Source organism: Falco rusticolus, chromosome 1 (genome assembly GCF_015220075.1).
Source record: "Falco rusticolus isolate bFalRus1 chromosome 1, bFalRus1.pri, whole genome shotgun sequence".
NCBI lineage: Eukaryota > Metazoa > Chordata > Aves > Falconiformes > Falconidae > Falco > Falco rusticolus.
In genome coordinates, this window is record NC_051187.1 from 1,410,292 (window position 1) to 1,434,957 (window position 24,666).

At 60.8% G+C, this 24,666-nt stretch overlaps 6 protein-coding genes across 10 annotated transcripts in view; 2 read left to right on the top strand and 4 right to left on the bottom strand.

The window, feature by feature from the left end:
- The window catches only part of NPLOC4 (NPL4 homolog, ubiquitin recognition factor), a 29,267-nt gene extending 20,278 nt beyond the window's left edge, over positions 1-8,989 (bottom strand). For 2 of the 3 annotated variants that reach the window (XM_037404158.1, XM_037404140.1), the window contains exons 1-6: positions 8,253-8,354; positions 7,541-7,621; positions 4,810-4,922; positions 3,723-3,902; positions 1,196-1,244; positions 290-384 (exon numbers count right to left, since the gene is read on the bottom strand). In XM_037404158.1, coding sequence (XP_037260055.1) covers positions 290-384; positions 1,196-1,244; positions 3,723-3,902; positions 4,810-4,922; positions 7,541-7,621; positions 8,253-8,339 — 605 coding nt within the window. In that variant the 5' untranslated portion in view covers positions 8,340-8,354. Of the gene's footprint in view, positions 1-289; positions 385-1,195; positions 1,245-3,722; positions 3,903-4,809; positions 4,923-7,540; positions 7,622-8,252; positions 8,355-8,841 lie in introns of those variants that run through there. The other variant, XM_037404149.1, reaches the window with a different exon arrangement.
- Positions 8,990-9,201: 212 nt separating this feature from the next.
- Positions 9,202-11,059, top strand: TSPAN10 (tetraspanin 10). Its single transcript, XM_037404184.1, has 3 exons — positions 9,202-9,530; positions 9,969-10,561; positions 10,653-11,059. The coding sequence occupies exons 1-3, from the start codon at positions 9,465-9,467 to the stop codon at positions 10,957-10,959; spliced, it is 966 nt and encodes a 321-aa protein (XP_037260081.1). The 5' UTR covers positions 9,202-9,464; the 3' UTR covers positions 10,960-11,059.
- An 88-nt stretch (positions 11,060-11,147) lies between these two features.
- On the bottom strand, positions 11,148-12,770 carry PDE6G (phosphodiesterase 6G). Its single transcript, XM_037404221.1, has 4 exons — positions 12,655-12,770; positions 11,606-11,832; positions 11,455-11,495; positions 11,148-11,340 (listed from the first exon to the last, which is right to left on the bottom strand). Exons 2-4 carry the CDS (start codon positions 11,749-11,751, stop codon positions 11,264-11,266), a joined length of 264 nt encoding a protein of 87 aa, XP_037260118.1. The 5' UTR covers positions 11,752-11,832; positions 12,655-12,770; the 3' UTR covers positions 11,148-11,263.
- A 660-nt stretch (positions 12,771-13,430) lies between these two features.
- On the bottom strand, positions 13,431-15,477 carry OXLD1 (oxidoreductase like domain containing 1). 2 transcript variants are annotated; one of them, XM_037404208.1, is made up of 3 exons: positions 15,409-15,477; positions 14,402-14,819; positions 13,431-14,191 (listed from the first exon to the last, which is right to left on the bottom strand). In XM_037404208.1, exons 1-2 carry the CDS (start codon positions 15,451-15,453, stop codon positions 14,430-14,432), a joined length of 435 nt encoding a protein of 144 aa, XP_037260105.1. In that variant the 5' UTR covers positions 15,454-15,477; the 3' UTR covers positions 13,431-14,191; positions 14,402-14,429. The 2 variants fall into 2 exon arrangements, with proteins under 2 accessions (XP_037260105.1, XP_037260096.1); XM_037404199.1 differs by having other exon boundaries at positions 13,431-14,819.
- Positions 15,478-15,511: 34 nt separating this feature from the next.
- CCDC137 (coiled-coil domain containing 137) lies at positions 15,512-17,904 on the top strand. The gene is made up of 7 exons (XM_037400248.1): positions 15,512-15,535; positions 15,597-15,808; positions 16,095-16,225; positions 16,422-16,632; positions 16,955-17,037; positions 17,162-17,241; positions 17,455-17,904. The coding sequence occupies exons 1-7, from the start codon at positions 15,512-15,514 to the stop codon at positions 17,668-17,670; spliced, it is 957 nt and encodes a 318-aa protein (XP_037256145.1). The 3' UTR covers positions 17,671-17,904.
- Positions 17,905-19,804: 1,900 nt separating this feature from the next.
- Positions 19,805-24,641, bottom strand: GPRC5C (G protein-coupled receptor class C group 5 member C). Of its 2 annotated transcripts, none has more exons than XM_037406698.1 (5): positions 24,376-24,641; positions 21,915-22,974; positions 21,194-21,288; positions 20,835-20,981; positions 19,805-20,594 (listed from the first exon to the last, which is right to left on the bottom strand). In XM_037406698.1, exons 1-5 carry the CDS (start codon positions 24,475-24,477, stop codon positions 20,562-20,564), a joined length of 1,437 nt encoding a protein of 478 aa, XP_037262595.1. In that variant the 5' UTR covers positions 24,478-24,641; the 3' UTR covers positions 19,805-20,561. The 2 variants fall into 2 exon arrangements, with proteins under 2 accessions (XP_037262595.1, XP_037262605.1); XM_037406708.1 differs by lacking the exon at positions 24,376-24,641 and adding an exon at positions 24,130-24,180.
- Positions 24,642-24,666: the final 25 nt, after the last annotated feature.

Below are 24,666 nucleotides of genomic sequence, written 5' to 3' on the forward strand. Positions count from 1 at the left end.
GCTTGGTACAATTAGGAAACCTCTTTCCTTCCATCTGGCCTTCTCCCTGCACCAGTAGTGTTTCCTGGAAGCAATTACACTGCCACAGGAAAAACAGAAAACAAACAAACAAACAAAAAAAAGTCATATTTAAAATTTTTTCCTGCCTTTTTTTTAACTTGTTGCTTTCTCCTCTGTTTGCCATTCAATAGCTGCATCCAACACTATTCTGGTGACATCTGGTGACCTTTATTCATATTTTAAAAAAGAAGCTATAACTACATTCCTTTAAACACAGAGATTTTCTTACTTGTCTGCCCCTCCGGTCAGCTTCCTGATGTAGGCATGGAACGACATATGCTTCACAGGAGGTTCCAGATGGTTTAAATAATCCTCATCAAAAGGCTGCCAAAAACACCACACAAAGAAAAGCCAGGTCAGACACCTGTCTGATAATACACCGATCGCTAAACAAATGGACGTTCTAGAGTCAACCCCACTGGCTCTCAATGTGGAAACAATCAAGAAAATTTAGGCATTTCCAAGGCAGCTACTACTGTGATAGAAACAGTGGGGCTTTACAACAGCAAGTTTTATTATCTCCTCCTACTTTTATAACAGAATGGCTCCACAAATCAGAACAACCCTCAAAGGCAAAATGCTTTTTCTTTTCAATATCTAACAACAAACAAAAAGCCCAGTTGCTCAAACAAGGCCAAAGAACTTCCAGAGCACCCAGCAGGGAAATGGGGAAACAGCCATCCTGGCTCGCTGCGACTTTTGAGGTATCACTGCTTCACGCCATAAATTATACAGCTTAGCACATTTGTAGGTGTTACTAAAGCTGCCCTCAACCCGAATAACGTGGTTAAACTGGGAAGTCCTGGGATCCACGAGAGAGGGGATGAAACAAGAAAATCCAGGCAAGAGTGAGGAGAGAAAAAAACTGGAGCTTTTCTAAAGCACTTTCTGTTAAACTCATTACTGCAGAAAAGCAGAGCGTTAAACAGAATAAACTCAGGGTCACAAAGGCCTGCAGCTTTAGTAATCCTGGATGTGAGCCGGCACCTTTGAGAGTGCATGGCAGGATTCTGACCCAGAGCTGCCACTTCTACACGAGCAGCGCTCTGAGGAAAAGCGTTCATACTGGAAGAAACTGAATCCAAGAGGACATGCTTTTGTACGACCTTCTAGAGCACCTTCTTGGGGCTCTTACCTCCAGTGGTACACAATGCACACATTTACCCAAGGGGCCATGGCGACACCTATGCAAAGAGAAAGAGAAGTAGCATTAAATCTTATTTAATAATGGAAAAATCAGTCTGTAAAAGTCGCTCTAGACCAACAGTTTTGGTGTGGAAGATCTATACAGTCATACAGCTCCACCCACTAGGGAATATTACAGAGGGGTTGCCACAAAACAATTTCACATAAAGAGACAGCAACATCTTCAGGTTAAATCTCAGAGTCCCAGGTCAAGATCAAACCCTCCTAAACGTCTGCCTCACTGGCAAGCAGCTCTGCTCTCTGAACAGCCACGTGAACCAATGTCAGGTCACAGCTTCTCAAGTTTTACAACCATGCGTTGAGGCTGCATTTCAATTCAAAGAATTTTAAACCTACGTCACAGGGCTGGCTCGTGTGGTTTTAACAAAAAGACAACCAAAACATTCATCCTTTATCAGGCAGTAGGGGATGGTCTGAACAAACAGGGAAACATGTGTTTATCGGACAGATAAAGACCTGCTGGGTAAAGTTACAAAACAGAGGGGAAAACACCTCCTTTTGAGGCGATTGCTTTAAAAAACAGTCAAAGCAACAAAAAAATCTCCCCTCCACCACCTCTGCCCCTGCACTAGGTCAGTGGTAGCTTTCAAAGGCAGGGTTCTAGAGAGGAGTATGGGTGTTGGCTCTTGTAAAGACAATATGGATGGGATCCAGTTGCAACATTGCTTTTAACAAAGTATTGTGGCAGATAATGTATATATAGGACCACTAAAGGCTGCTAATGCACTCAGCCACACACCAGCATCCCTTCATGTTCAGATGGATATGCACTCACAAATACAGGAACAAGCCCAGACACACTCTTTTTATCATAAATATCCACCACTGTGCTTTGGCTCCCTGCTAAGAACAATACCTTCACTTATTCTTCTGAAAAATGTGGTCAAGTTAAAGACAGTGTTTTTGCCATGGAGTGGTGGGTTCTGCCATCATTGTTTCAATAATGTGATATTTCCCTCATTTATCACCAGCCTGAAAAAAGTTAGATAAGATTTTCCACGTAAAGGCTACATGTCTCCAAACCTCCTTGCTGCTGCAGCACTAAAGACAAACCATATAGAAGACAACACAATCGGGAGGGGCGAGCTATTCTGTTCTAGAAAGAATTCCTGGTTGCCTTTAAAATTTTTGCTGAAGTCCTCTCATGAGTGACTTTGCAGAGGGGTCCAGCCCTAAGCCCACAGCCAGCGCAGACATCAGGCCAGGACCCAATTGGGATGTTATTAATGATGAGCAATAAAAAACAACCATCCACACAGAGGATGTTTTAGCAGCATCAGGGTAGATTTACGACGGTATTAACTCACCATTGTATTATGACTTTTACAAAAAATACAAGCTGCTTTGTTTACCTAAGCCTCTCGCAGCTAAAAGCTTTGGCAAAGCTAAACTTCATTGCATTTCTGTGAGCAAAATGGACTCCCTGCTTTCACAGAAAGGTTAGAAAGGCACGTGATGGAAAGGAAGCCAGAAACTAAGCAGGCAGAGACCCAAGTCCCACTTCCACGTCTCTGCCATCAGATACTTCCACTCATTCCTTTCACTTCTGTTTTTCCCTTATGAGGAGTGGCTGGGTGTGAAGACACAGAATTGCTCCTGCTTGGGACATCCTAGGTGAGGCACCACATAGAATCACTTAGGTTGGAAAAGACCTCTGAGGTCATCAAGTCCAACCTTTAACCCATCCAGTGCTGAACACGGCGATGCATGGTGGTGTTGACTCTTGCCCACGCAGGGGGAGATCGCACAGCAGCCAGAAAAGGCGGTGGAGCTCAGGTCTCCCCTCTGACAGAGGAGCTGGCTGCCCATGATTTAGACCCACTGCTGGCTGAGTGATGCTGAGGCAGCAGCTCTGGCTGAAAGCACATTCTCCCGTCCATGCCTCTCCCGCAAGATGGAGACCTGGCCCTGCCGCCCTGCGCACCCGTCACCTTGGGACCTGAACGATGGGGAGCTACATATTGAGACCATATGGAACAGAAGCTACTGCAGACAGCAGGGCCCCTGCTTATTAAGCAATATACCACACACAGAGCGTAACCTAGTATTTCTACACGGCACTGGCTGCCAGGACATCCCGGGGAAGAATTCAAAGTATTCATTTTAATCTAGAGAACTCCAAATGCTTTAGGAGCACAAAATACACAACCACAAGTCCCACAGCAGGGGCCACCTTGACCAGAACAATAGATTCTCTGAATGAGTCCTTCCTGGCAAAGACCCTGGGATTTTGGTATCTGCTTCCTTCCTCGGCTCACCAGAGCTTGATTTAACCTTCCAGGACAATGGCAAGGGCTGTTTTCCCTTGTGAACATTTCAAAGGCAGTGAGGGATAGAGCAGTAGCTCAGAGGGCAGTTCCCATAGCACACTTCCTGGCTGCTGGTTTCAGACAAGATGTTACAAGCTCTGGTGAGGCACAGATGCATCGGTAGAAACAATGTCCGCCCGTACTTACAGTTGCTGGTCTCGATTTCGGTAAATTTTCCCATCCTGTTTGATCAGATACTGGTCGATCTCATCTTCCACCACCTGGGGGGCCCCCACAGGTCGCAAGCCTTGGGAGACAGAGGTGTCCATGGTCTCTGAGGAGGAGCCAGCCGGGCTTGAAGGGTAGAGAAACAGCATATCGCCATGCCTATAGGTGTGGAAAAACACCACACAGGTATCAGTAATTGCTTCTGGGTAGCAAACTTCCTGAACCACAAAGAGGCGTGTAATTTATCATGATGTATAAACAGACTAGCAAATGTGGCAGTCTAAGCCGTTCCCTTCACCACCTCTTTCTGCTGCTTTGGTCTTTTGCACAAAAAATGCAAAACAGGAGACAAGAATGAGGGGAAAAAATGAAGAAAAAAGGCAAAAGGAGCCTATGGAGAGAAGCAGCAGCACTGGCAGGAAAAAGGACTAGCGCCAATCCTGTGCACATTGTCACAGCCTTCCCAAGGCAGCTGCCAGCGCTGACACATTGAAGTGACAAGTTGCACACAGTGGTAACAGCTCTTGTATTTTTAACTACTTTAACATTACCCTTGACATGAACAGAACGAAGACATTCCCAACCAAACACGAAGCGATTGCACCATTTGGCACCTCTGGTCTCCCTAGGCGCCTGGCTACGGAAGGCAGGAACCCTGGCTTCTGCACAGGGGACTATCAGACTCTGGCATTGATGATGAAAAAAGGAAAAAAAGGATAGCATGAGCAAAAGCAGGGATGAGGGAGCTTGCTGCAGGCTGTAAAATACCAAGCAGGAGGCCCGTCGCTGCCTCACCACAACATGGAAACACAACACAAGTGACCCAAGAAACTGCTGCGACATCCTCGCACACAGTCAATTTGATCAGCCCCATTTCGGCACATCAATCAAGCTCGCTCCTTCAAGTGCAGTTGGTGAGGGACAGCTTAAAGCTTCGGACCGCTGTAACATGATGTTGCCTGCTGCTGCCCAGTTCAGGGGGAAGAGCTCAGGCAAGCTCGGAGAAGAGGCACCCTGTTCTACAAAGCCCCCACCTCCACCCACAGCCTGCTCTGCCAGGACTCACTTGATTTTCAGTAAGTTGAGGGATTTGTTTTGTGACGCTGTGATCTCTCCTGTCCTGTTTCTATTGGTGTAGACAGAAAACCCATTATTCCTGAAACCAAATTCTTTTGCAACCTGAAAGAGAGAGAAGAACGATAAGGTTTAAGATACCTCATACCCCTGGTCAGATGCTGAAAAGCTGCTCAGGGCAAGCACTAAGTCCATGGAACTTCTACTGCAAAACTTTAGCTGAATTCATCCGCATTCATTTCTGAAAAGTGCAGGATAACTAAGAAAAACAGAAACGCTTAGTAACACAAGCAACCTATTAAAAGCAGCAACTTAAGCAGAACGTCCCTCTCACTCACACAACACAAATGCAGTATTTTAGCTAAGTCCAGGCAAGCACTGCTGTCAGAGGGGGGAAACTATCTTCCCCATTATCCCACTTCTCCTGCTCCAGCCTCACCAGCACACACCAGCCAAATCATTCCCATCATCCTAGGACCAGAGTTCCTCGGTCCAGATCTTCACATCTGAGGATCTTTTGCACTCAGCTCTGCTCTCACCTACCAGTTGCTACATGAATTTCACTCAAGCCCTTCCCGTTCCTTTTCTGTTTTTCTCCACTTGCCTCTTTTCTCCTGATGGAATTTACCCTCACGATAACCACCTCTCAGTCCCCAGGCAGGTGTTTTTCCCTGCTTATCCTCTCAGCAGTTCATTTAAAGTTGCTTTACTCAATCAGCCAAATGCCTCTTCACAGCAATAGCAGTTTTCACATTTGGCCACTTTAAAACGACCAGTTTAAAAGCGGTGTTAAAAGTTTCTCCAGATGACAGATTTCTTCCTAAATTCTTAAATTAATAGCCTGTATTTTCATTAAGTACATCTCCCTCCCTGTGGCTTTGGCAGGGCTCAGAGACAGTGACTGCACACAGGACAAATCTAACAAGCCACAAAGAGAACTGTCACATAAGCAAAGCAATGGAAAGCAGCTTCTCTGCCATCAGTTTCGCTGTGATTTGTAGCAGCAACAGATCTGCTGTTTGAACAGAAGCACGACTGCCAAATGGTTCGCCTCCTGTGTTATGCCTGCCAGGGTTAAACCCCAGCTCACCACACCACAGACCTCACCAATTTTTTGCAGGGAGAAAAATTCCACAATACATTAACAAAAGGCTTGAGTTAGCTCCTAACTCAGTCCTAACCTGAACGCAGTTGAGAGGTTACTCTTTTGGTACTCTTGCCTAGGATGTGCTGCTACAAAAGACCAAGATTATTGAGGCCCTTATTGCTCTGAAACATGACTTCTTGCACACTTCTTTTGCGGCTCCTCTGGAGTCATCGAGGAGGAGATCTAAGTTAATTGCTAGCATAGAAGAAGCAACCTGATGCCTCTTTAATTACAGCTATCTAGTTAAATACGAAATCCACCATATGGATTAACATGTCAGTGTTAAAATGCACAGATATTAATATGCACAGATCCCGGGTGGTAAAATTTGCAACTTTTCTCTTTCAAGTAAACCCTGTAGCAGGAAAGAAACCCAAACGCTTCTTGTGTTCAGCTCAGCAAGAGGATATAGCTTTCCCCAGCTCAACAGGCAATTTTAGTGAGTGCTGGTGCTTTTGTTCCGATGGTAAGTGGTTGCAAGCACAATTGTTCCACACTGCCTCGGGTAATATGAACCCTTGAAACCGAACAGCTTGCTTTGCATAGGTTCCAGAGATTTTGAAAACAACGCTTTTTTTCTTTGGGTGAAACTGTTCAGTCTGCAGCGGGTGTCTCTGACCCAGCCCTGAAATCCATCAGGATTTTTGCTTGGTCAGGTGAGGATTGCTGTCACGGTCTGGGCCCAAACTTCAAACAAAGCAAATGACTCACAAACAGCAGAAGGTTTCAGTCTGCTCCCCTTCCCCCTCGCAGGGGGAAAGGAAATCTAGCTGACTAAAAGAATGGCCCTTCAAGCACAAGAACACAAAGTACTTCTCTTATGAAGCAAAGAAATCCTAATCTGAGGGTTCCAGGTTACAGTGAAGTTCCAGGAGGGAAGGAAATGGAGACCTGCTCACTCTTAAATAGCAAACTTTAAGCACTGAGTCGTTGCGTCAAGCCAAAGATCAAGCTACAGCCAACTCCAAATCTGACAACTCCAACACTCAGCGTGCTCTCCTCATCTCAGGGTGGAAATCTTTCCCAGAGGCTCTCACATCGCCTTAAGATCTCACCTTCATTCCTTCCTTGCTCTCTCCAAAACCATATTGAAAAAAACAGCAGCACAGAAAGCACATTCAAATGACATTCAAAGCGCAAATCAAGCAGCTGAGTTTCAACTGGATCATGCCTGAAGAGGCCAGTCCCTTGCAGCAGGCTTTGACTATCAAACAGCTTTCCTGTGTCCTTGTCAGCCTCTGCTTCCCCAGCTGCCACTTCTTTGGGAGGACACTAAAAACGCATCCTCCCCCAGGAAAGCTCCCACCCCAGGGAACTCCAACTGAAAAGGTGAGTAAGTTTTCTTCTTTCATTTTGTTATTTTCCCTCTGGAATAGCAATGAGAAAACTGGTTTTGGCTACACCACCAACAACGCCGTTTTCCACAAGGCACGCTGGTCCTTGCTGCCGTCAGCACACTTGCCCAGCAAGGTTAAGCGTGTAACTCCCATGGGAGAGCTGTTGCGCAGGCTGAGCCGCAGGAGCCCTGCCTAGTCCCGCAGGCAAGCGGGGAAGGAGCAGCAGAGCCTCGGGGTACCTTCTTGAGGAACGTCGCCACCGTTTCTCGCTTCGTGGCTGTGATGCGCTTCACCCCTTCTGGCGACTGCACTCGGATTATCTGTAGGGTTAAGAGGACAGCCCGAGTTAGTGACATGGGAACAGAGCCCACCCTCTGCTCACAGCCTGCTGAAGCCACGGCTGAAGTTTCATGTGCACAGCACAGACCATCCCCACGGCTCCTCCCTCCTGCTTCAATGCTGCTCTTCAGAAGGGCGTGCAAATGTACAAGGAAGTAATTTGCTCTTGGTAAGGCAGCCCTGGCCCGATGTTTGCATGCCGCAGGATGAATTATCCTAATGCACAAGGCATGGCAAGAAGCTGGCACCAAGAAAAGTACTAACGCTGCTTTTTTTGTTAAAGCTCTGACCTCAGATGTGGAATTAAAACTTTCAGGAGGGTGAATCAGAGCTTCTATGGGGGCGATTTATTTAGTGCCGACACACAAACACCGGCCTAACTGGTGTAATGGGCACCAGGGCTGTTGTTAGGCTTCAGCCCACACTACTGATGAGCAACTTGCATCACTAATGAAAAGTTGAGAAGAGCCACGAGGCCCAGGCTACTCCTGTGAAACACTGCAACCTGAAGAGATAGGGAAAACTGGCAACAGTTTTGCTGCAGCCTGATGCAAGAGATAGGAAAACCCGGCAGCTCTCTGGGAAAAAGGCCGGGGACAATTCCTCACGTACTGGCAGGGAAGAGGCAAACAGGGCCACTGGTGTCCTGGTGCTGCCGGGGAGCAGAGCAGAGACTCGAGCTCCTCCGAGGAGCACCATGGAGCCACGCTCGGGCGACCGCGTGTGTGCTAACGGGGGGGCACGGGGGGCTGCCGGTGCCCCGGCGTTCCCTTGCAGGACCCCTTTGCGCTTCCCCGACCCTCAGCACGGGAGCAAGCCCGGCTGGCGGGGAGCGGGAGCCCCTCACGGTGCCGACGAGCCCCTCGGGCCAAGATGGGGTACCCCCCCCCGGCGCCGAGCGGGACCCCGGCTCCAAACCCCACACGCTCCCGGGGAGCATCTCCCCACGGGGAACCCGTCCGCGGCGCCGCTCCGGGGGGGCGGGAGAGCTGCCCGGCTGCGTCCCCGCCAGCCCCGGCTGGGCTCGGCCCCGGGGTCCGCGCTGCCGGCGGGATGCCCCGTCCGCGGAGGCCGGCGCGGCCCCGGGGCGCCCCGGTGCGGTCCCGCCGAGCGGGCTGAGCGCGGCCCGGCCCCGCCGCCCCACCGGAATCTGCTGCCTCATCGCCCCTCCCCCCGGCCGCCGCCGCCCGGCCCCACTCACGATCGTCTCCGCCATGGTACTGCCCGCCGGGGACCGGGGCTCGCCGCGCCGCCCAGCCACCGCTCCGGCCCGCTGCGGCCCGACCCGCTCCGTTCCGCCCTGCCCGGCCCGGCCCGCTCCGGCCCGCCGCCTCCCGGGCCCGGCCCGCCGCCTGCGCCGCCGCCGCCCGGGCCCCGCGCCCCGGCACCCGCGTTCCGCCCTGCGAGGGTTCCTAGGCCGGGCGGTGCCACAGCCACAGCCGTCCCCCTGCCCTGCCCCGGTGCCACCGCCACAGCCGTCCCCCTGCTGCCCCGGTGCCACCGCCACAGCCGTCCCCCCCGCTGCCACAGCCTGTTCCCCTCTGTGCCGCCGCCCTTTCGTTCCTCCCCTTTGCCGCGCCCCGCTCCGCGTCCCGCAGCGGCCGTGGGGTCCCTCGGTGCCCCTTCTCCCCACGCACGGAGCCTCGGGGCGGGGGTCCCGGGGCCGGGTGGCGGGATGCGGGCTCCGCCGGGGACTGTTCCCCTGCTGGCCCGGGGGCCGGGACCGGGACCGGGACCGGGGCGGGGGCGCAGCCGCGGCACTATTTAAGCGCTGGCCGCGCGCGGCCCCTCACATGACAGCGGTGTGACCGGCCCGGCCCCGCCATGGCGTGGAGCGCGGCGTGGCTGCTCCGGCCCCGCGGCGGGGAGAGCGCCCACCTGCTGCCCCAGGTAACGGCGGGACCCCCCAGGACTCTCAGCCCGCGCCCCTGCCACGTGCACCCCGGGGCCGAGGTGCAGGGTCCCGGGGTGCTGGGTCCATGCTGCAGCACCCGCAGCTCTGGGGGTCTCCATACAGATGAATCCGGGGGTCCCCCCGTTAGGGGCAGGGTCTCCGGGGTGAATCCGGGGTCCCCCCGTTAGGGGCAGGGTCTCTGGGGGAGTACCCACCCGCTCCCTGCCTGCTCAGACCCTGGGATCTCGGTGGCAGGAGGGGTCACTGCGTGGGTGGGGGGCACCTGGCACAGGGGGCTCTTCCGAAGGGGGGACCTGGGGGCTCCAGGAGCTTGTGACAGCCTCTGGCTGTGGGATGGGGGTACATTGGTGAGGGGGCACTGGGGGGCTGCTGGGGCTGCCCTGCTGGCTGCAAGCGGCTGGTTGTCGGTGCAGGGGTCCAGGCTGGTGCGGCTGCCCTCCTCCTCCTCCGATGAGGATGACCACTCACCGGCCGGGGACACGGACCTGGCCGCAGGCGAGCAGGACCCTGCGCTGTGGTGCTCCGGCCCCCCCAAGCTGAGTCCCTTCAGCCAGTGCGTGCGGTACCTGGCCTTCCTCTGGAACCTGCTCTTCCTCCTGCTGGGCCTGCTGGCCCTGGCCGTGGGAGCGTGGGGGCTGCTGGCCAAGGGCTCGCTGGAGGGGGAGCGCCTGGCCCCCCTGGGCTCCGACCCCATGCTGCTCTTTGTGCTGGTGGGGCTGGGGGCCAGCACCGTCTCGCTGGCCGGCTGCCTGGGCGCCCTCCGCTCCAGCCCCTGCCTGCTGCGCTTCTTCGTGGGCGCCGTGCTCACCTTCGCCGCGCTGGAGGTGCTGGGGGGGCTGCTGCTGGTAGCGGCACGGCACCGGCTGCGCGACGCCATGCGGGACACCCTGCTGCTCTGCCTCCTGCGCTACCAGGAGGAGCCTGACCTGCGGTTCCTGGTGGATGAGGTGCAACGGAGCCTGCGGTGCTGCGGCCTCAGCTCCTACCGCGACTGGGAGACCAACCCGTGAGTTGGGGTATGGGGGGGGTGGGGTGTTGCTGGGGGGTACACTGGGAAGGTGCGTGGACCCAGCAGCTCTCCTTGTCCGTCCCCGCAGGTACTTCAACTGCAGTGCCCCGGGAGTGCAGGCGTGCAGCGTCCCTGCCTCCTGCTGCTTGGACCCCTGGCAGAATGGTACCCTCGCCAACACCCAGTGCGCCTTTGGGGTCCTGCGCCTGGGCGACATGGCGGCCAGCACCATCGTGCACCTGGGGGGCTGCGTGGCACAGCTCAGCGCCTGGCTTCACACCCAGGCGGGCGGCATCGTGGCTGGCGCAGCTGTGCTGGTGCTGGTCGAGGCCACTGGTGTGCTCATGGCGCTGAGGGTGCTTGGAGACATCATGCCCATTGGGGCACACGGTTGAGGTGTGTTGTGCTGGTTGCCACCCGGGGTGGGGGACACCATGGGAACGGAGACATGCAGGGGACTGACCCAGCCCAAAATAAATCTCATCGGAAAGCTGAGCCCCCCATGTCCCATCCATGCCCGTGCCTCGGGGAGATGCCTTCCATCCACACCTCTGCCAGCCCCACACCACGACACCAGGCTCTTGCGCTTGTTCTGGGTTTTAATGAGCATTTCTCCAGGCTAAGCCCCACTGCGTGGATGGGGCGGCTTCTACCTACGCCATGATGCGGGGTGGGCGGGTGGCGGTGGCCACGGCCTACCTAGATGATGCCATACTGAGCCAGCTCGTGCAGCTCCAGGTGGCTGAAGGCTTCCCAGGGACAGATGACGGTGATGTCTGGGGAGAGGAGAGAAGCTGTGTCAGCAGGACTCCCCAGCCTGGCCGCAGGCGGCTGTGCCTGCAGCAAGCCCCACTCCCCCCTGCTGCAAAGGGGGGACAGGACCACCATACCTGTTCCCAGCCCCTCCATGCCCGGGATGTCATCACCAAACCTGCAAGGAGAGAGTGAGCCTTAGCCCCCTGACCAGCCCCTACCCACCCCAGGCTGACACATACAGCTGTATCCCCACCACCGCAGGTCCCAGGGCTTAGCCCCACTCACCCCTGCACCCCCTTTTTGGGGGGCTTGCTTTTGAACTGCCTTGTCTGCCTCTGCTTGAATTTGGTCGGTCCCTTCCGGGGGGTGGCGGGTCCCCCGGTCACTCTGGTGGCTGATTTAACCTCTGGCTTGGAGACCTCCAGGCTCATGGCTGTGCCGGGGCTGGCTGCCTGCCCCGCGGCGGGGGTGTCCCAGCAGGTCTGGTGCTGGCGCAGGACGGCTTCTCACACCTGATGGAGGGCAGATGTGGGGGACCCTCTTCTCCTACCACCTCCAGGCACCCTGTGCCCCCATTCCCACCCTGTCCTGCCCTTGGCTGATCAGCTTTCCAGGCTGCCCTGGAGGAGAGACCCCTCCCTGCAACCTTGACTTAGCCCAGCTCAGAGCCCGCTAATCCCCTTACCCCAAAAGCAGGGAAGTGCATCCCTGGGGTCAGCAGAGCTGCTGCCTCCCCTTGTGGCAGTTCCTCCAGCCCTTGCCCCCTGCCCCAGCCTGGATATGACACCCGGGGGGCCTGCTGCCGGGAGCCCCCACCACCGCTCACCCCAGGCTCTGTGCTGAGCTGCGTGCCATGGTGGGTTGCTATCAGTGCAGGCATGGGAGCACGGCGTCCCCTGGGGCTTGTTTGCAGCGGGATGGGTTTTGGGGATGCTGGGCTGCGGATCCCTTGGGACCCATGCTAGGATGCAGGTGGCTGTGGCAGCAGGGGGAGCGCAGGGTGACAGCCAAGGTGGACATCACACGGGATCCATCCTGCTGTGGTTGTGCCGCCTCTGAACACACAGCCATGCCATGGGCCAGGTGCGGGAGTTTTGCAGCACAGGATGCGACTCCGGCATCGGTGCAAGGGTGCTCAGCCCCACTGCGGAGCCCAGCAGCTCAGCCTGACCCCAGGGGAGAAGGGATCCAGCCCAGGGAGATGCCAGAGGTGCTGCTCCCGGCTGCAGGAGTAGGAAGCAACAGCAGGCTCCTGCCTGGAGCAAAGCAGTGCCCTGCCCGGTGACACTGGCACCGGGTCCGGTTCTGTGCACGGAGCAGAGCCCCCAACTTACGCAACCGCCGCAGTCCCTGAGGCCAGCGCTGCTCCGCAGGAGATCTTCCGTCTGGCTCCTGCCAGCGCACGTCCTATAGGCGCTCTGGGTGGCTTTTAGGGGAGGGCAGATTTATCCTGCTTTGGGGTAATAGGATTATTTATGTCCCTTCTTTTCAAAGGGGTAATCCGGTGTCCTCGCCCTCCTACTCTGCCCTGGTGGGGAGGGGGTGTCTGGATTAGTGACGCTGGGACTGATGGTGGGAGGATGGGCAGCAAATCACCTGTGGGGAGACCCTGCCTCCCCAAATCACCAAGGTGTCTCTCCTAGGGGGGACCTCCTGCTCCCTGAGAGATCACCCCAGTGCCCCTTGATCCCAGGGGCAGGGATGGGACCCCCAGCCTCCCCAGGACCAGCTTGCTGTGAGGATGCATGAACAGGAACCAAACACCCTTCATGGGTTGACCCCAACAGGGCAAGGCAGCACTGTGGGCAGGCTGTGCTTGGAAATAATGGGAAAACACCAGGACACACTGGACTTCCAGCCTGTGCTTGGTGCTGAGCACCGTCCAGCCCCGACAGCTGCTGGGTACTGCTGCCAGGGGGTCACCTGAGCATGGGGGGCTGCCCTGGGCTGGCCCCCTGAACATCGTCCCTGCTGGTGCCACCATGGGGAGAAGCCTGAGCCAAAACCTGGCAGAATTGGGGCTGAGCAGCCCAGCAGCCCTACTCTCCGTGGGATGATATCACACCAAAGCTTCCCTTAATCCCAGCACTAAAGCAATTACAAAAAGGAATAATCTCAGTACGCTTTAATTGAACTTCAGCCCCTGCCACTAATTGCAATTAGTTGGATGCCAACAAGTAGGATTAGAGGGATGAGGGAGCGTTTTCTACGAAGCTGGCAGAACCAGCTACTTCTCCAGCAAAACGCAGGGCCCTTGTCTTAATTGCCGCTTCCAGTTTGGGCTTCGTTAGCGAGTGTTGCTGGACGGTTTGTGGCTCCCTGGGGAGCCCGTGCCAGGAGGGTATGGGGGGGTCCCCATGGCCGGGAGCCCGTGAGTTCCCCAGCACAGCCGAGCAGGATGGAGGCAAAGGCAATGGAGGAAGAAACGCCACCGTGAAGAACAGCTTGGTGGGTTGTGACCTTGGTGCCGGAGCTGGGGATGGTGCCACTGCCAGGCCCCACGTGCTCTCAGCTGCACGCTACCTGCACCTCCTGCCCGGGGCAGGGGCCAGCAGCCCCGGTGCCCACCCTGCAAGCCCTTCACGCAGAGAAGCCCCTAAGAGGCTTAAGGTGCCGGTAGGAGGGTGTCCGGTGTGGCACCCAGCCCTCCTCAATCACCAGGTCATGGCCAAGCTTCAGAAGGTGCTTAAAATCCAAGCTGGGGAGGGCAAGGACAATGCAAGAGCAGCGGCACGGGGAGGGCTGGGTGTGGGGGGGATGTGCCAGCCTGCCCTTGGCAGGGATTTTCCATTCTGGGGGAGCACAGCACATGCTGGGAAATCTGGGGCTCAAGAGAGACGCGAACTGCTGCCTGTCCCCGGGGCAGGTTCCCTGTAGATGTGGCGAGATGTGACCTCAGCACCACCTGTACCGAAGCACATCTGGGACCCCCTGCTCGATGCTGGACAGGCCCCCGGGAGGGCTCAGAGCAGCACCAGCCCATCACCCCCAGAGCTCAATACACACAAATTAAATACTTTAAATAATCTGAGTCCGGATCCCACCACCCAGCTTGGAGCAGAGGCTCCTGTGGGGTGTCACCTGCTGGTTTTTGGGGACCAGGGGAGGATCAGTCCTTCATGCGCAGCTTGATCTCCATCTTGAGGATCATTTTAATGTTCTCATCCTCCACGTGCTCCTCCACGGCTGCCAAAGCCTGTGCCCCGCCGTCCTGGTACCGCTCCAGCAGCTCCTCTACGTACCCAACCCAGACGCAGTTGGGGCAGCCGGTGCCACAGCAGTGTGTAGGTGGTGGTGGGATTGGGGGGGCAGCAGGAGGGACCGTCCCCTCGCTCTGGGGGGTACCCGTCTCACCGTCGCTCCCCAGGGTATCTGAGGTGCCGTTGGTCTCTTCTGGGGTGTCCGAAAGTTTCCGAAGGCTGGAGATGGTGGTGGGGTCGGGGTGCGGGGTCCCTTCCCTGAGCAGCCCCCTGGGGTTGCCGGCACCATCCAGGGGCTCCTGAGAACCCCAACCCCGCGCTGACGTCAGCCTGGCAGAAACGCAGGGGGCTGTACCCCCCCTCAGCCTGGCCAAAGGACCCCCACCCACCCCACAGCACCCTGCTCCCAGTGCGCCCCCTCATCCCACCACCATCACCCCCCCAGCAGCTCACACAGCCCCAGCAGCACCCCCTGGCCCCCCATCCCAGCATCCCCATCCTCCCCCAGCTCCTCCCCATCCCAGCACTCCCCTTCTCCCCCTCTCAGCCCCTCACCCCCAGCACCCCCTTGTCCCCCCCGGGCTCTCCCCCATCCCCAGCACTTCCTTTTCCCCCACTCAGCCCTCCATCCCCAGCACCCCCTTGTGTCCCCCACCCTCAGCACCCCTTCATCTCAACCCCAGCACCCCTCACCCCCCTACTCACTCCCCCCCATCCCCAGCACCCCCTTGTCCCCCTCGTTCAGCCCCTCATCCCTAGCACCCCTCTACTCCCCCATTCCAGCACCCCCTTACCCCCGCCTCAGCCCCCCATCCCCACCACTCCTTTACCGCCCCCATCGCCAGCACCCCCTTCAGCCCCCCAGCACCCCGTACGCCCCCCCGTTACCGCCCGGCGCGCTCCCGCCAGGCCGCGGGCCCCCCGCAGCAACATCCGGCCGCCCCGCCCTGGTCCCGCCCCGGCCCCGCCCGAGCGGCAGCTCTCCCGGCCAATGGCAGCCCGGCGTGGCCGGCCGGCGAGGGCTCGGCCGCTGGGGAGCCAATAATGAGCAGGGGGCGGGGCCGGGGCGACGCCAGTCGGAGGGAAGCCGGAAGTGGCGGCGGGGCAGCCGCGTGGGGACCGGCGGAGCCATGGGCCGGGGGCCGGGGCCGCGGCGGGGACCGGGACCGGGACGACGGGGACCGGGACTTGGATCGGGATCAGGACCGGGACCGAGGCAGAGACAGAGGCAGGGATCGAGATCGGATCAGGGACCGGCAGCGGGGCCGAGCGCCCCGCAACGCGGTAGGTCAGTGTCCGGGGGATCCGGTCGGGTCGGGCCTGACTGGCTCCCGGTTCGGGGCCTGGACCCACGCGGGGTCTCGGTGCCCGGCTGGGCTCTGGCGTGGGCCTGGCTTCCAGGGGCTGGGTCCCGATGGCCCCCTGTGCGCAGGTCCCGATGGCCCGCCGGGTCTGCTGGTGCCTCGCCAGGTCCAGCTCCCCCGGTACCCTGCCGTGCCTGTGTCCCCGTGGCCCTTCGTGCCCCGGTCTTGGTGGTTCAGGGCAGGCCGCACACCGTGCTCCTTCTCTCCCAGGAAGGAGAGGAAGATGGACAACTTGAAGCCCAAGCACCCCGACGAGCAGGAGATCCCCTTCCGCCTGCGGGAGCTCATCAGGAGCCGTGAGGCCATGAAGCATCCCAGCCGTGGGAAGAGGCCAGCGGCAGGTGGGATGAAGAGCTGGCCCCAGCGGGGGTGCCCGGGGCCTGCCCGAGGAGCCCGTGGCACTGCAGTGCAGCTGGAGGCAGCCGGATCCTGCAGTGGGGCATCCTCTTCTCCCCGGTGATGTCCCGTTCCTGCCCTGCCAGGGGGAGGGAACCCCCGGATGGTCACTGCTGCAGCAATGTCACCTGTCTTTCCTAGAGAAGAAGAAGCAGCCCAAGTCAGAGGGCCCCAAGGCCCCGGGAGACATCCCCGTACCCAAGTTCAGGAGAGGAAAGGGGGAGTCAGAGCACTCCTATATCTGCCGCATGGAGCAGGAGGTGCAGCGTGTCCTCTTCCTCACCAAGAACCAGCTGCAGCGGGAGCCTGAGAAGGAGGGAATGGCACCGCAGAAGTCCAAGAGAAAAAAAGAGTGAGAGCAAGGCCACCGCAGCTGCTGGGGCTGGACTGGGTCAGCCCAGGCCTGTGGCCCGGCCTGATTCTGGGTGCGGGGTGGGTGCTTTGCTGGTGTTGCAGTGCAGGTCCAGCATCCAGCAGCGACTAGGGCTGTGGGGCTACCCTCCAGGGGGCTGAGTCACTGGTACCAGAGCCACAGGCCTGCTTCACCCTCCTGCTGGGCTGGAGCTGATGGGAGAGATGTGGGACCCCAGGTTTTGGGGGGATACCATGGGGCAGGAACTTGCTTACTTGCTCTCTGTCCAGTCATGAGTGCTGGCCATAATGCAGCTCTTCAGATTTCAGAATAAGAAGCTGGAAAAAGCTCGGAAGAAGAAGGAGGAGAAGAAAGAGGCCATGCTGGAGAAGAGACTGTTCCAAGGTGGGTCTTGCACAGCGGGGTGGCTAGGGTGACCCCCTGCCCCAGCAGCATGTGGAGAGCTGGGGGGTGAGCTGGAGTGGCGTGTCCCAATGAGCTCCTGCTGATGCCTGCGCCTGTTTCTCAGACAAGGTGGCATTTGGTGAAGTGGTTACGCAGCCGCCCACGATCACCTCGCGGCCCAGGGGCCGGGGCCCCACAGAGAAGGTGAGCTGTGGTGGGTGATGCCTCCTGCCCCTCGGCAACACCCTCGGGTACCTAGAGGTCTGGGCTGGACCTGGGTCACCTCACCTCCCTTGGGCTGGAAATCAGGCCTGGAAGCGCAGTGGTGGCCTCGGCCTCCTGGTGACAGTTCCTTGGAGCCTGATCCTGGCTTTATCACTCTTCATGCTCCCTGGCATGTCCCGTCTCTGCCCACAGGCTGGACAGAAGCAGCTCCTCCTGATGTCTCGCCTGGGCCAGAGCCAGGCGTCCCCAGTGTCACCAGCAGTGCCAATGTCAATGGCTCGCCGTCGCATCGTGGAGGAGGAGAGAGCACGTGTCATCCAGGCCTACAGGGACATCCAGAGGCGCAAACAGAAGCAGCGGGAAGCGGCGCAGGGCAGCGCCTGGGCCAAATGCAGAGTCCCCAGCTGAGTCCAGCCTGGAGGAGCTGGGTTTCTGGTCCCAACAAGGGCGTACAGGCAGCACGGGACCCCAGGACTTGAGCGGGACAGTTGTCCTGATGCTGCTCTTCTGTTGCTGAGCCCTGGGGCTCCCCACGGCCCCGCACCTCGGCTCGGGGCACCCCCAGGGCTCAGCTCCGGAGCTGGGACCGCTGTGGTGCCATGGAACTATTTGTAGTAAAAGTGCCGCTGAGCGTTGGTGTGAGCGCGTCTGTGCCTCCCCAGCCTGCCTGGCTTCCTTCCCGCGGAAGGGACACCGGCTGTGCCGGCGTGTGCCGGGTGGTGTGCCGGCAGATGGCAGTCCTGGCCCGCAGCGGGCATGTCACCATCACTCGCTGTGGGGGCCCTGGCAGGGCTTTGGTTAGGGGCAGGACCCTTATTGCTCAGCCTTGAGGAAGACCCCAGTGCCTGACCGTGAACCCCCTGGCTCCCACCCTGACTCCCGGTTGGAGGAGAGTGAGGCAAGCCCCGGGGACATGGAGTGTCCCCCAGGACTCACTTGCACGGTGTCACTTTCCTCCATTGTCACCACTTGGGACACTGTGTGAGACCTTGGTCTGCAGCCACACTCGTCCCTGCCCTCAGCATCACCACCCATCCTGGCACTGCCCAAGTCCCTGCCTGTCCCTGGCAGACTCTCTGGGTCACTGTGACCGCAGTGTCCTCCCTGCTGCCAGGGATGCTGCCATGGCCCCACCGCTGCACCGCACCAGCTCTGTGCCATACGGCACACTGCGAGGCCCCATGCCATCCAGACATACCCCACCAAGGCTTACAGCCCCCCAGCTCCCGGCCCTCGGGGACAGGTCTGGGGGGCTGCTGCCAGCACAGCCCATGTCTGCCCACAGGGCTGGCGTGGCAGCTTCACCTGGATGGGACAAAGGCAGCGCTGTTCTCGCCCCGTGCCTGAGCGCCTGCACAAAGCGTTGCCTGTTGGAGTGGGGCCGGCCCTGGCTCTGTGGCCAGTGCTGACGGCAGCCGGTGGGATCCCAGCCTTCCGGAGGGGCTGGGCACGGGGAGCAGAGCCACCGGCACCCTCTGGTGTCCCCTGCCAGAGCCAAATGGGGACAAGGGCTTTGTACCTTGTTTTTCAGGTGACTCTGATGTCCCCAGGGCTGTCACCTCCTTCCTTGCACGCTGGGAAGGCAGGGCTCTGCCACACCGTGCCTGGGGATGCTGTGCACCCCAGCTCAGCCAGGCTGGCAGGTGGATGTACCTTGGTGGGGGGGGGGGGGGCGGGGGCAGGGCACACACTTGGGCCCCACCATACCATGTGGTGCCAGTGCCCAGGAGGAGGGCACACTGTGGTGGCAGCAGCCCTGGGGATCTTTGAGTGGTGCTGCTTGGAGACGTCTCCACTGGCAGCTGGTGCCAGGTAAACACGGGTGACACAGCACAGCCCCAGGGGGCACGGCCAGCTCCTGCTGCCAACGGCCAGCTCCTGCGGCCCTCCCCAGCCTTTGCGGCTGCTGTGTCCCCACAGCCTGGAGCACTGGCACGTGCCAGCCAGCAAGGGCATGGCTGGGACATGGTGTGTGCCAGGCTCTGGCTGGTGCATCCCTCGTGTGGGCACCGTGGCAGTGCGAGGCGCTCGTGCCTGCAGCCATGGGCAGCCCCGCTGCCGCCAGCCCGGCTCCAGCTCAAGGAGACCGGGTCACCCATCTGCCCCCACGAAGCCATTTCAGTCCCTGAATAATTCATGGTACTGCTGGCCACAGCCGCAGGCTTCCTGCCTGGCAGGAGAAATCGCTATGGAGGGGAAAGGCAATCTGAGCAGGAGAAACCGCCCCCGACCTTGGCATGTCCTCCGGGCCGTGCCATTCCCCGCCAGGCAGCCCATCTGCCTGCCCTGCCGAGCCCGCCAGCTCCCGGCCCAGCCGCCCCATCTGCCTACCTGGCCCCAGCACATGGTGCCGCAGGGCGACGGAGAGCAGGGCTGGGGGGCGTCGAGGGCCCTGCCCTCAGCCCCCTCCTTGCTCCCCATTGCCCCCAGGACGTGGGGCTGAGCCCACTGGCACTGCAGCACAAGCCTTGGGCTATGGTGGAGCAGCCGGCGGCGTGGCTGGGTACCTGCTCCCCATCGTGGGCTGCCTGCTACAGCACCATGTAGGAAAAACCGCGTTTATTGGGGGCTGACCTGAAAAAAAAGGGGGGGAAAGGAAAAACAACAGAGAAAGCCACGAGGAGGGTGAGGGGCCCAGCTTCCTCCCTGCTCCCTGGGAGGGATCCCCGAGCCGTGGAGGGGGAAGGCACCGAGAAGGCGGCTGGAGCCATGGGGGGCCAGATCCCCAGCTCCAGCAAGGCACGGATCCCCTGGACCCCGAGCAGCCCCCCATACCCCAGCAAGGGGCAAACTGAGGCACAGCAGCAGTCAGAGCTGGGGAGAGCTTCATGTCACCCTGTGCCCTGCGTGGGACGGTGCTGGCTTGGCTCAGGGCCTGCGAAGTCCCTGGGGCTGGTGAGGGTCAGCGTGGGATCAGGGGCTCCGCACCGGGGGGAACCCTGGGCAGGAGCCCCCCCAGTCCCCAGCAGCAGATGGTCTCTGGCCCAGGGGGGATGGGGTGTCTGTGCGTCACAAAGGCAGTGAGGGGACGACTCCGAGTGGCCCCGTGGGAGCCAGTCCTTGCAGCAGGGACAGTGGCAGGGACGTGGGGGTCCGGGCAGAACTGGCAGCTTGCGGGTGCCGCAGCCAGGCAGGACGGGCAGGCAGGAGTGGTGGCTCCGGGACCGCATCCAGGCATCTCCCTGCACAGGAACCGGCTTCAGCTGCCAGACGGGGTGGGATGCACGTGGCGGGGCAGGAGGAGGCTTGGCGAGACCTCAGGAGCGGGACAGAGGGGCCATGGCCATCCCACCTGGACTTCACCAGCGGTTCCTGCTGTACGGGGACTGCACCTGCGGGCACAGCAGGATGGTGCTGAGATGGCACGGTGGTGGCAGCCAGACTGCAGCCAGGCTGGCAGACCCAGTCCAGCGCCGGTGGGGAGGTGCAGCCTGACTCACTGCAGGGCTCCAGGGTGCTGGGCAGAGCCATCCCTGCCCCTGCCCTCCCACGCAAGACACTGCAGTGAAGACAGACTTTGCCCCCAGCCACGGGCTGGACCTCAGTGCCCGCTGCGTTGCACATTAACCCACCTGGCAGTTCCTGCCATCCCGCTGGGCGCTGCCGTGCCGGGCCTGTGCCGCGAAGGCGTCCTCGGCTCGCAGCGTGGAGCTGCTGCTGCCGGCTGCGGGGCTGCTGGTGGAGGCACGGGGCAGGATCACGTCATACGGACCTTCGGTCTGAGGGGCAGACGCAGGGGGCTGTAGAGGCACTGGGAGCACCCCCAGCCCTGCAGGGTCCCAGGGGAGGAAGGGAAGGGGTGACCCTCCCCAGCACCCCATTACAGCAGCCCCTGGGACACCGTGGCCCCCAGCCTCATCCCGTCCATCAGGCAGGATGCAGCCACCACCAGTGAGCCCGGCTGGCCGCAGTGCCACACGGTATCACTTACCGGCCCTTTGTGCATCAGAGCCATCTCGGTGGGCTGGTAGACGCTGGTCAGCAGCTGCCCGTTGTAGCCACTGTATGGGGACACCGGCTTCTTGGCTGCAAAGAGATGGGGATGGTGCAGGGGGGGCTCACAGAGCCACCCCCACCCCACAGGGAGCTGGTTCTCGTTTGCAGGTTTAATGAGCTGACTCAGCAGCCGGCTGCTCTGTGCCTTTCCCTGGGGACAGGAGGTATGTCCCCAGGCTTTGCATCACCTTGCTGCTGGCACAGCCCCTGTCTGACCGGGCTTTGTTATTGTAGGGTCTCTCCGGAGGCAGGGTGGCGTGGGTGCTGCTCGGGAGCACCCACCCTGCCCCGTGGGCTGCAGACACCTTTGCTGGGGCAGGGCTGGCGACCGCCCGTCGGTCCCCATGGGGGCAGCTGACACCCGCCCTGTGTTATTGTAGGGTCTCGTGAGCAGAGCGCCTGCCTGGGGTGGAGGGCCAGGAGCCGTGGGCACCCCACGCCAGGGAGGGAGCACCTCTGCAGCTGCTGAGCTCAGCCCAAACTGGTAGACCCAGCCCAGCGGGTTTTCCGGAGCTACAACAACGGCAGGCGTCAATCCCAGGTGGGTCATGGCCAGACGTCTTGCCACCCGCCGCCCGCTGCCAGCCCTGGTGCCGGTGCCCACTGCCAGCCCCGCCACGGGCCAAGAGGGTCCCCAGGGAGCCCCCGGTGCCTACCAAAGGAGGGCTCGTCCATGGAGAAGGCTTTGTTCTCCACAAACATGCTCTGTGACTTCTGCTCCTTGAGGATGGTCTCGTAGCCCACCCCGCGCGTGGGGTAGGTGTCATCCTCGAAGGGTTGCTCAGGGCCCCGCCGCGTCATGTGCGTCACCTCGGGGATGACGTAGAGGAGAAGGAAGGTACAGGCGTTGGAGACCAGTGCAACGGCCAGCGTGGGGTCATCCCAGCCAGGCTTCTTGCCCACGTGCTGGTTCCCGTAGAGGTACATGGTCGTCCATGACACCCAGATGGCCATGGAGAGGCCGGTGGTGGCCAGGATGAAGGTGCTGTGCTTGCGCCAGCGGCTGTAGCGGCCACAGAGGGCTGGCCAGGCGGTGCCAAAGGCGGCTACCAGCAGGAACATGACGTAGATGAGTGCCATGACGAAGTCAGCATCCGCCAGCTGGCAAGGGTCGGAGGAGCCACCCTCCTGCCGTGCCACTGTGATGATGAGCCACTCGGTGTTGATGATGACCTCCACCAAGGTGAGGAGCAGGGCCACCACCAGCGTCACCCAGCCCCGTGGGCCCCGGTTCCTCCGCACCAAGAAGTTGAGGGCCATGGCATGCGCCAGCAGGGAGGAGAAGCAGATGCCAAAGAGGACGCCGAAGAGGAAGCGGCGTGAGGTGCAGGTGGAGAAATCTGCCCCCACGATGAAGTCGAATGTCAGGCAAAAGAGCCCAAAAGTGCCCAGAAGAAAGAAGACCTGCGTGGCCACCAGGCTCTTCTTCTGGGGGTCCTGCACGAAGGGCAGGCTGGCCACCAGGACGATGGTGAGCACGAAGCTGGTCACCACACCGAGGCTGGCCACGGCCTCCAGCACAATGCCCCAGACTGCCGAGAGGTCACAGAGGTTGTAGTAGAGGGAGGCGAGGTCCTTGCCGCAGCCGGAGGGAGGGATGGTCTGTCCGCTGGCCGTGGGGAGCAGGGCCAGCAGCACGCAGGCAGCTGCTGGCGGCACCGCTGCAGCACCCATCCTGCACCGCAGTGCTGGCGCTGAGCGGGGCATCCAGGGACCCTGCGGGACAGAGGGAGTGTTAGGAAGCGGGGATCGGGGCCGCAGTTCTGCTCCTGGTGCTGACTGTGGCATTGCCAGGGCTCAGAGCATCCCTGCCCACAGCCCCCACTGGGCATCACTCCCACCGGGCCAGGGCAGGCGGCTGGGTCCTGGGGAGCGCTGGCACAGCTGAGCCCACCCCAGCGTGGCCCAAAGCAGCCCCAGATGGGACCGGGATGACACATGTCCCCTGCTGGCTCCTGGCCTGGAGACCAGAGGCAGCTGAGGGGGGCTCAACCTCCTCTGCACCCCGCACTCTCTCTCCTGACATGGGACTTCTCTGAGCGCGGCTGTGCCGATCCCTTCCTCCGGTGCCGGGAACAGACAGCCCGTGCCCACTGGCTTTCTCGGGAACACCGAATGCAGGCCCGGGCCAGACTGGCAGAAGTAACGCCTGGGGACAAGGCTGTCCCCCCGGCTTGTCCCTGCGTGCCAGCACGTTCCTCTTTCCACTTCTCCTGTCCCACTTCTTTCCTCCAGCTCCGGGCACCGACCCAGCGCAGGTCCCGTGTCCGGCACTGCCGGCCGCCGGCACGCAGGCAGCGCAGCCTGGCACGGCACGGCACGGGGGTCCCTGTCCCCCCTCCTGCAGCCCCGGGGAGTGCGGGGTGGGCACGGGGAAGAGGAGGAGACAGCGAGAAAGCTGCAGCCCCGCTGCTGGCGGGGGAATCCCGGCAGGAGACCTCCGGCAAGGTGACCCCGGGCTGGAGCGGGGGCAGCGCCTCGGGCCGGGACCCCTGGCTGCCCCCGCAGACCCGCCCCGCACCCGGGGCTGCCGCTCCCGGATGGGGTCAGGGACCCCCGGCCCCCGCGGGCCGGACCGGACTGGTGGCACCGCGCCCTCTCCGGCTGCCCCCCCCCCCCGCCCCCCGGTCTGTCCCCCGCCCCCGCGGCCAGACCCCCGCCCCCCCGGTCGGCCCCGGCCCCGTTCTCCGGCGCTCCCGCCCGGTGCCGGCCCCCAAACTTGGCCAGAGCCGCCCCCAACTCCTCGGCCAGGCGAGCTCGCGGGGGCGGCCGGCTCCGGGTCCCGCTCCGGGATCCCGCACCGTTCCCGTGAGGTTCCCAGGCCCCCAGCCCTGCGGGGCTCGGCACCCCCCCCGCCCCGGCCCCGCTCACCGGCTCCACGCCCGGTGCCCGGCCGCTCCCCGCGCTCCGCCGTGCCGAGCCCCGGTCCCGCCGCACCGTGCGCGCCTGCCCGGCCCGGCGCGGCCCCTCCCCGAGGTGCGGCTCTGCCCGGGGAGCGCGCCCGGGGCTGGCCGGGACCTGCCCCGCCACGGGCGGGGGGCGCCGAGCCGGGCGGGGGTCCCTGCCCCGGGGGCGTGGGGGCGTGAGCCGGGGGGTGAGATGGGCAGGGGAGCCCACCTGGCCATCGCGGCGATGAGTCCGTGGGGTCTCAGCCCAGCGGGGCCGGGGCTGCCCGGCGCTGCGGGGCTGGCGCCACCGGGAAAGACCCTCGGGGGACATGGGATGGCGGCGGGGGGGTGGGGGGCCGTCTGTGCCGGGGCAGCATCACCCGCACGGGGCCTCGCCCCCGCCACCTGGTGCTGGGCCGGTGGCATCCAGCCCGGCGAGGTCCTCGGGGGGCCGGGAGCGGGGCAGGAAGCACCGGCTCCCGGCGGGAAGCCCCAAGGCGCAGCCCGGAGGGGCCTCCCG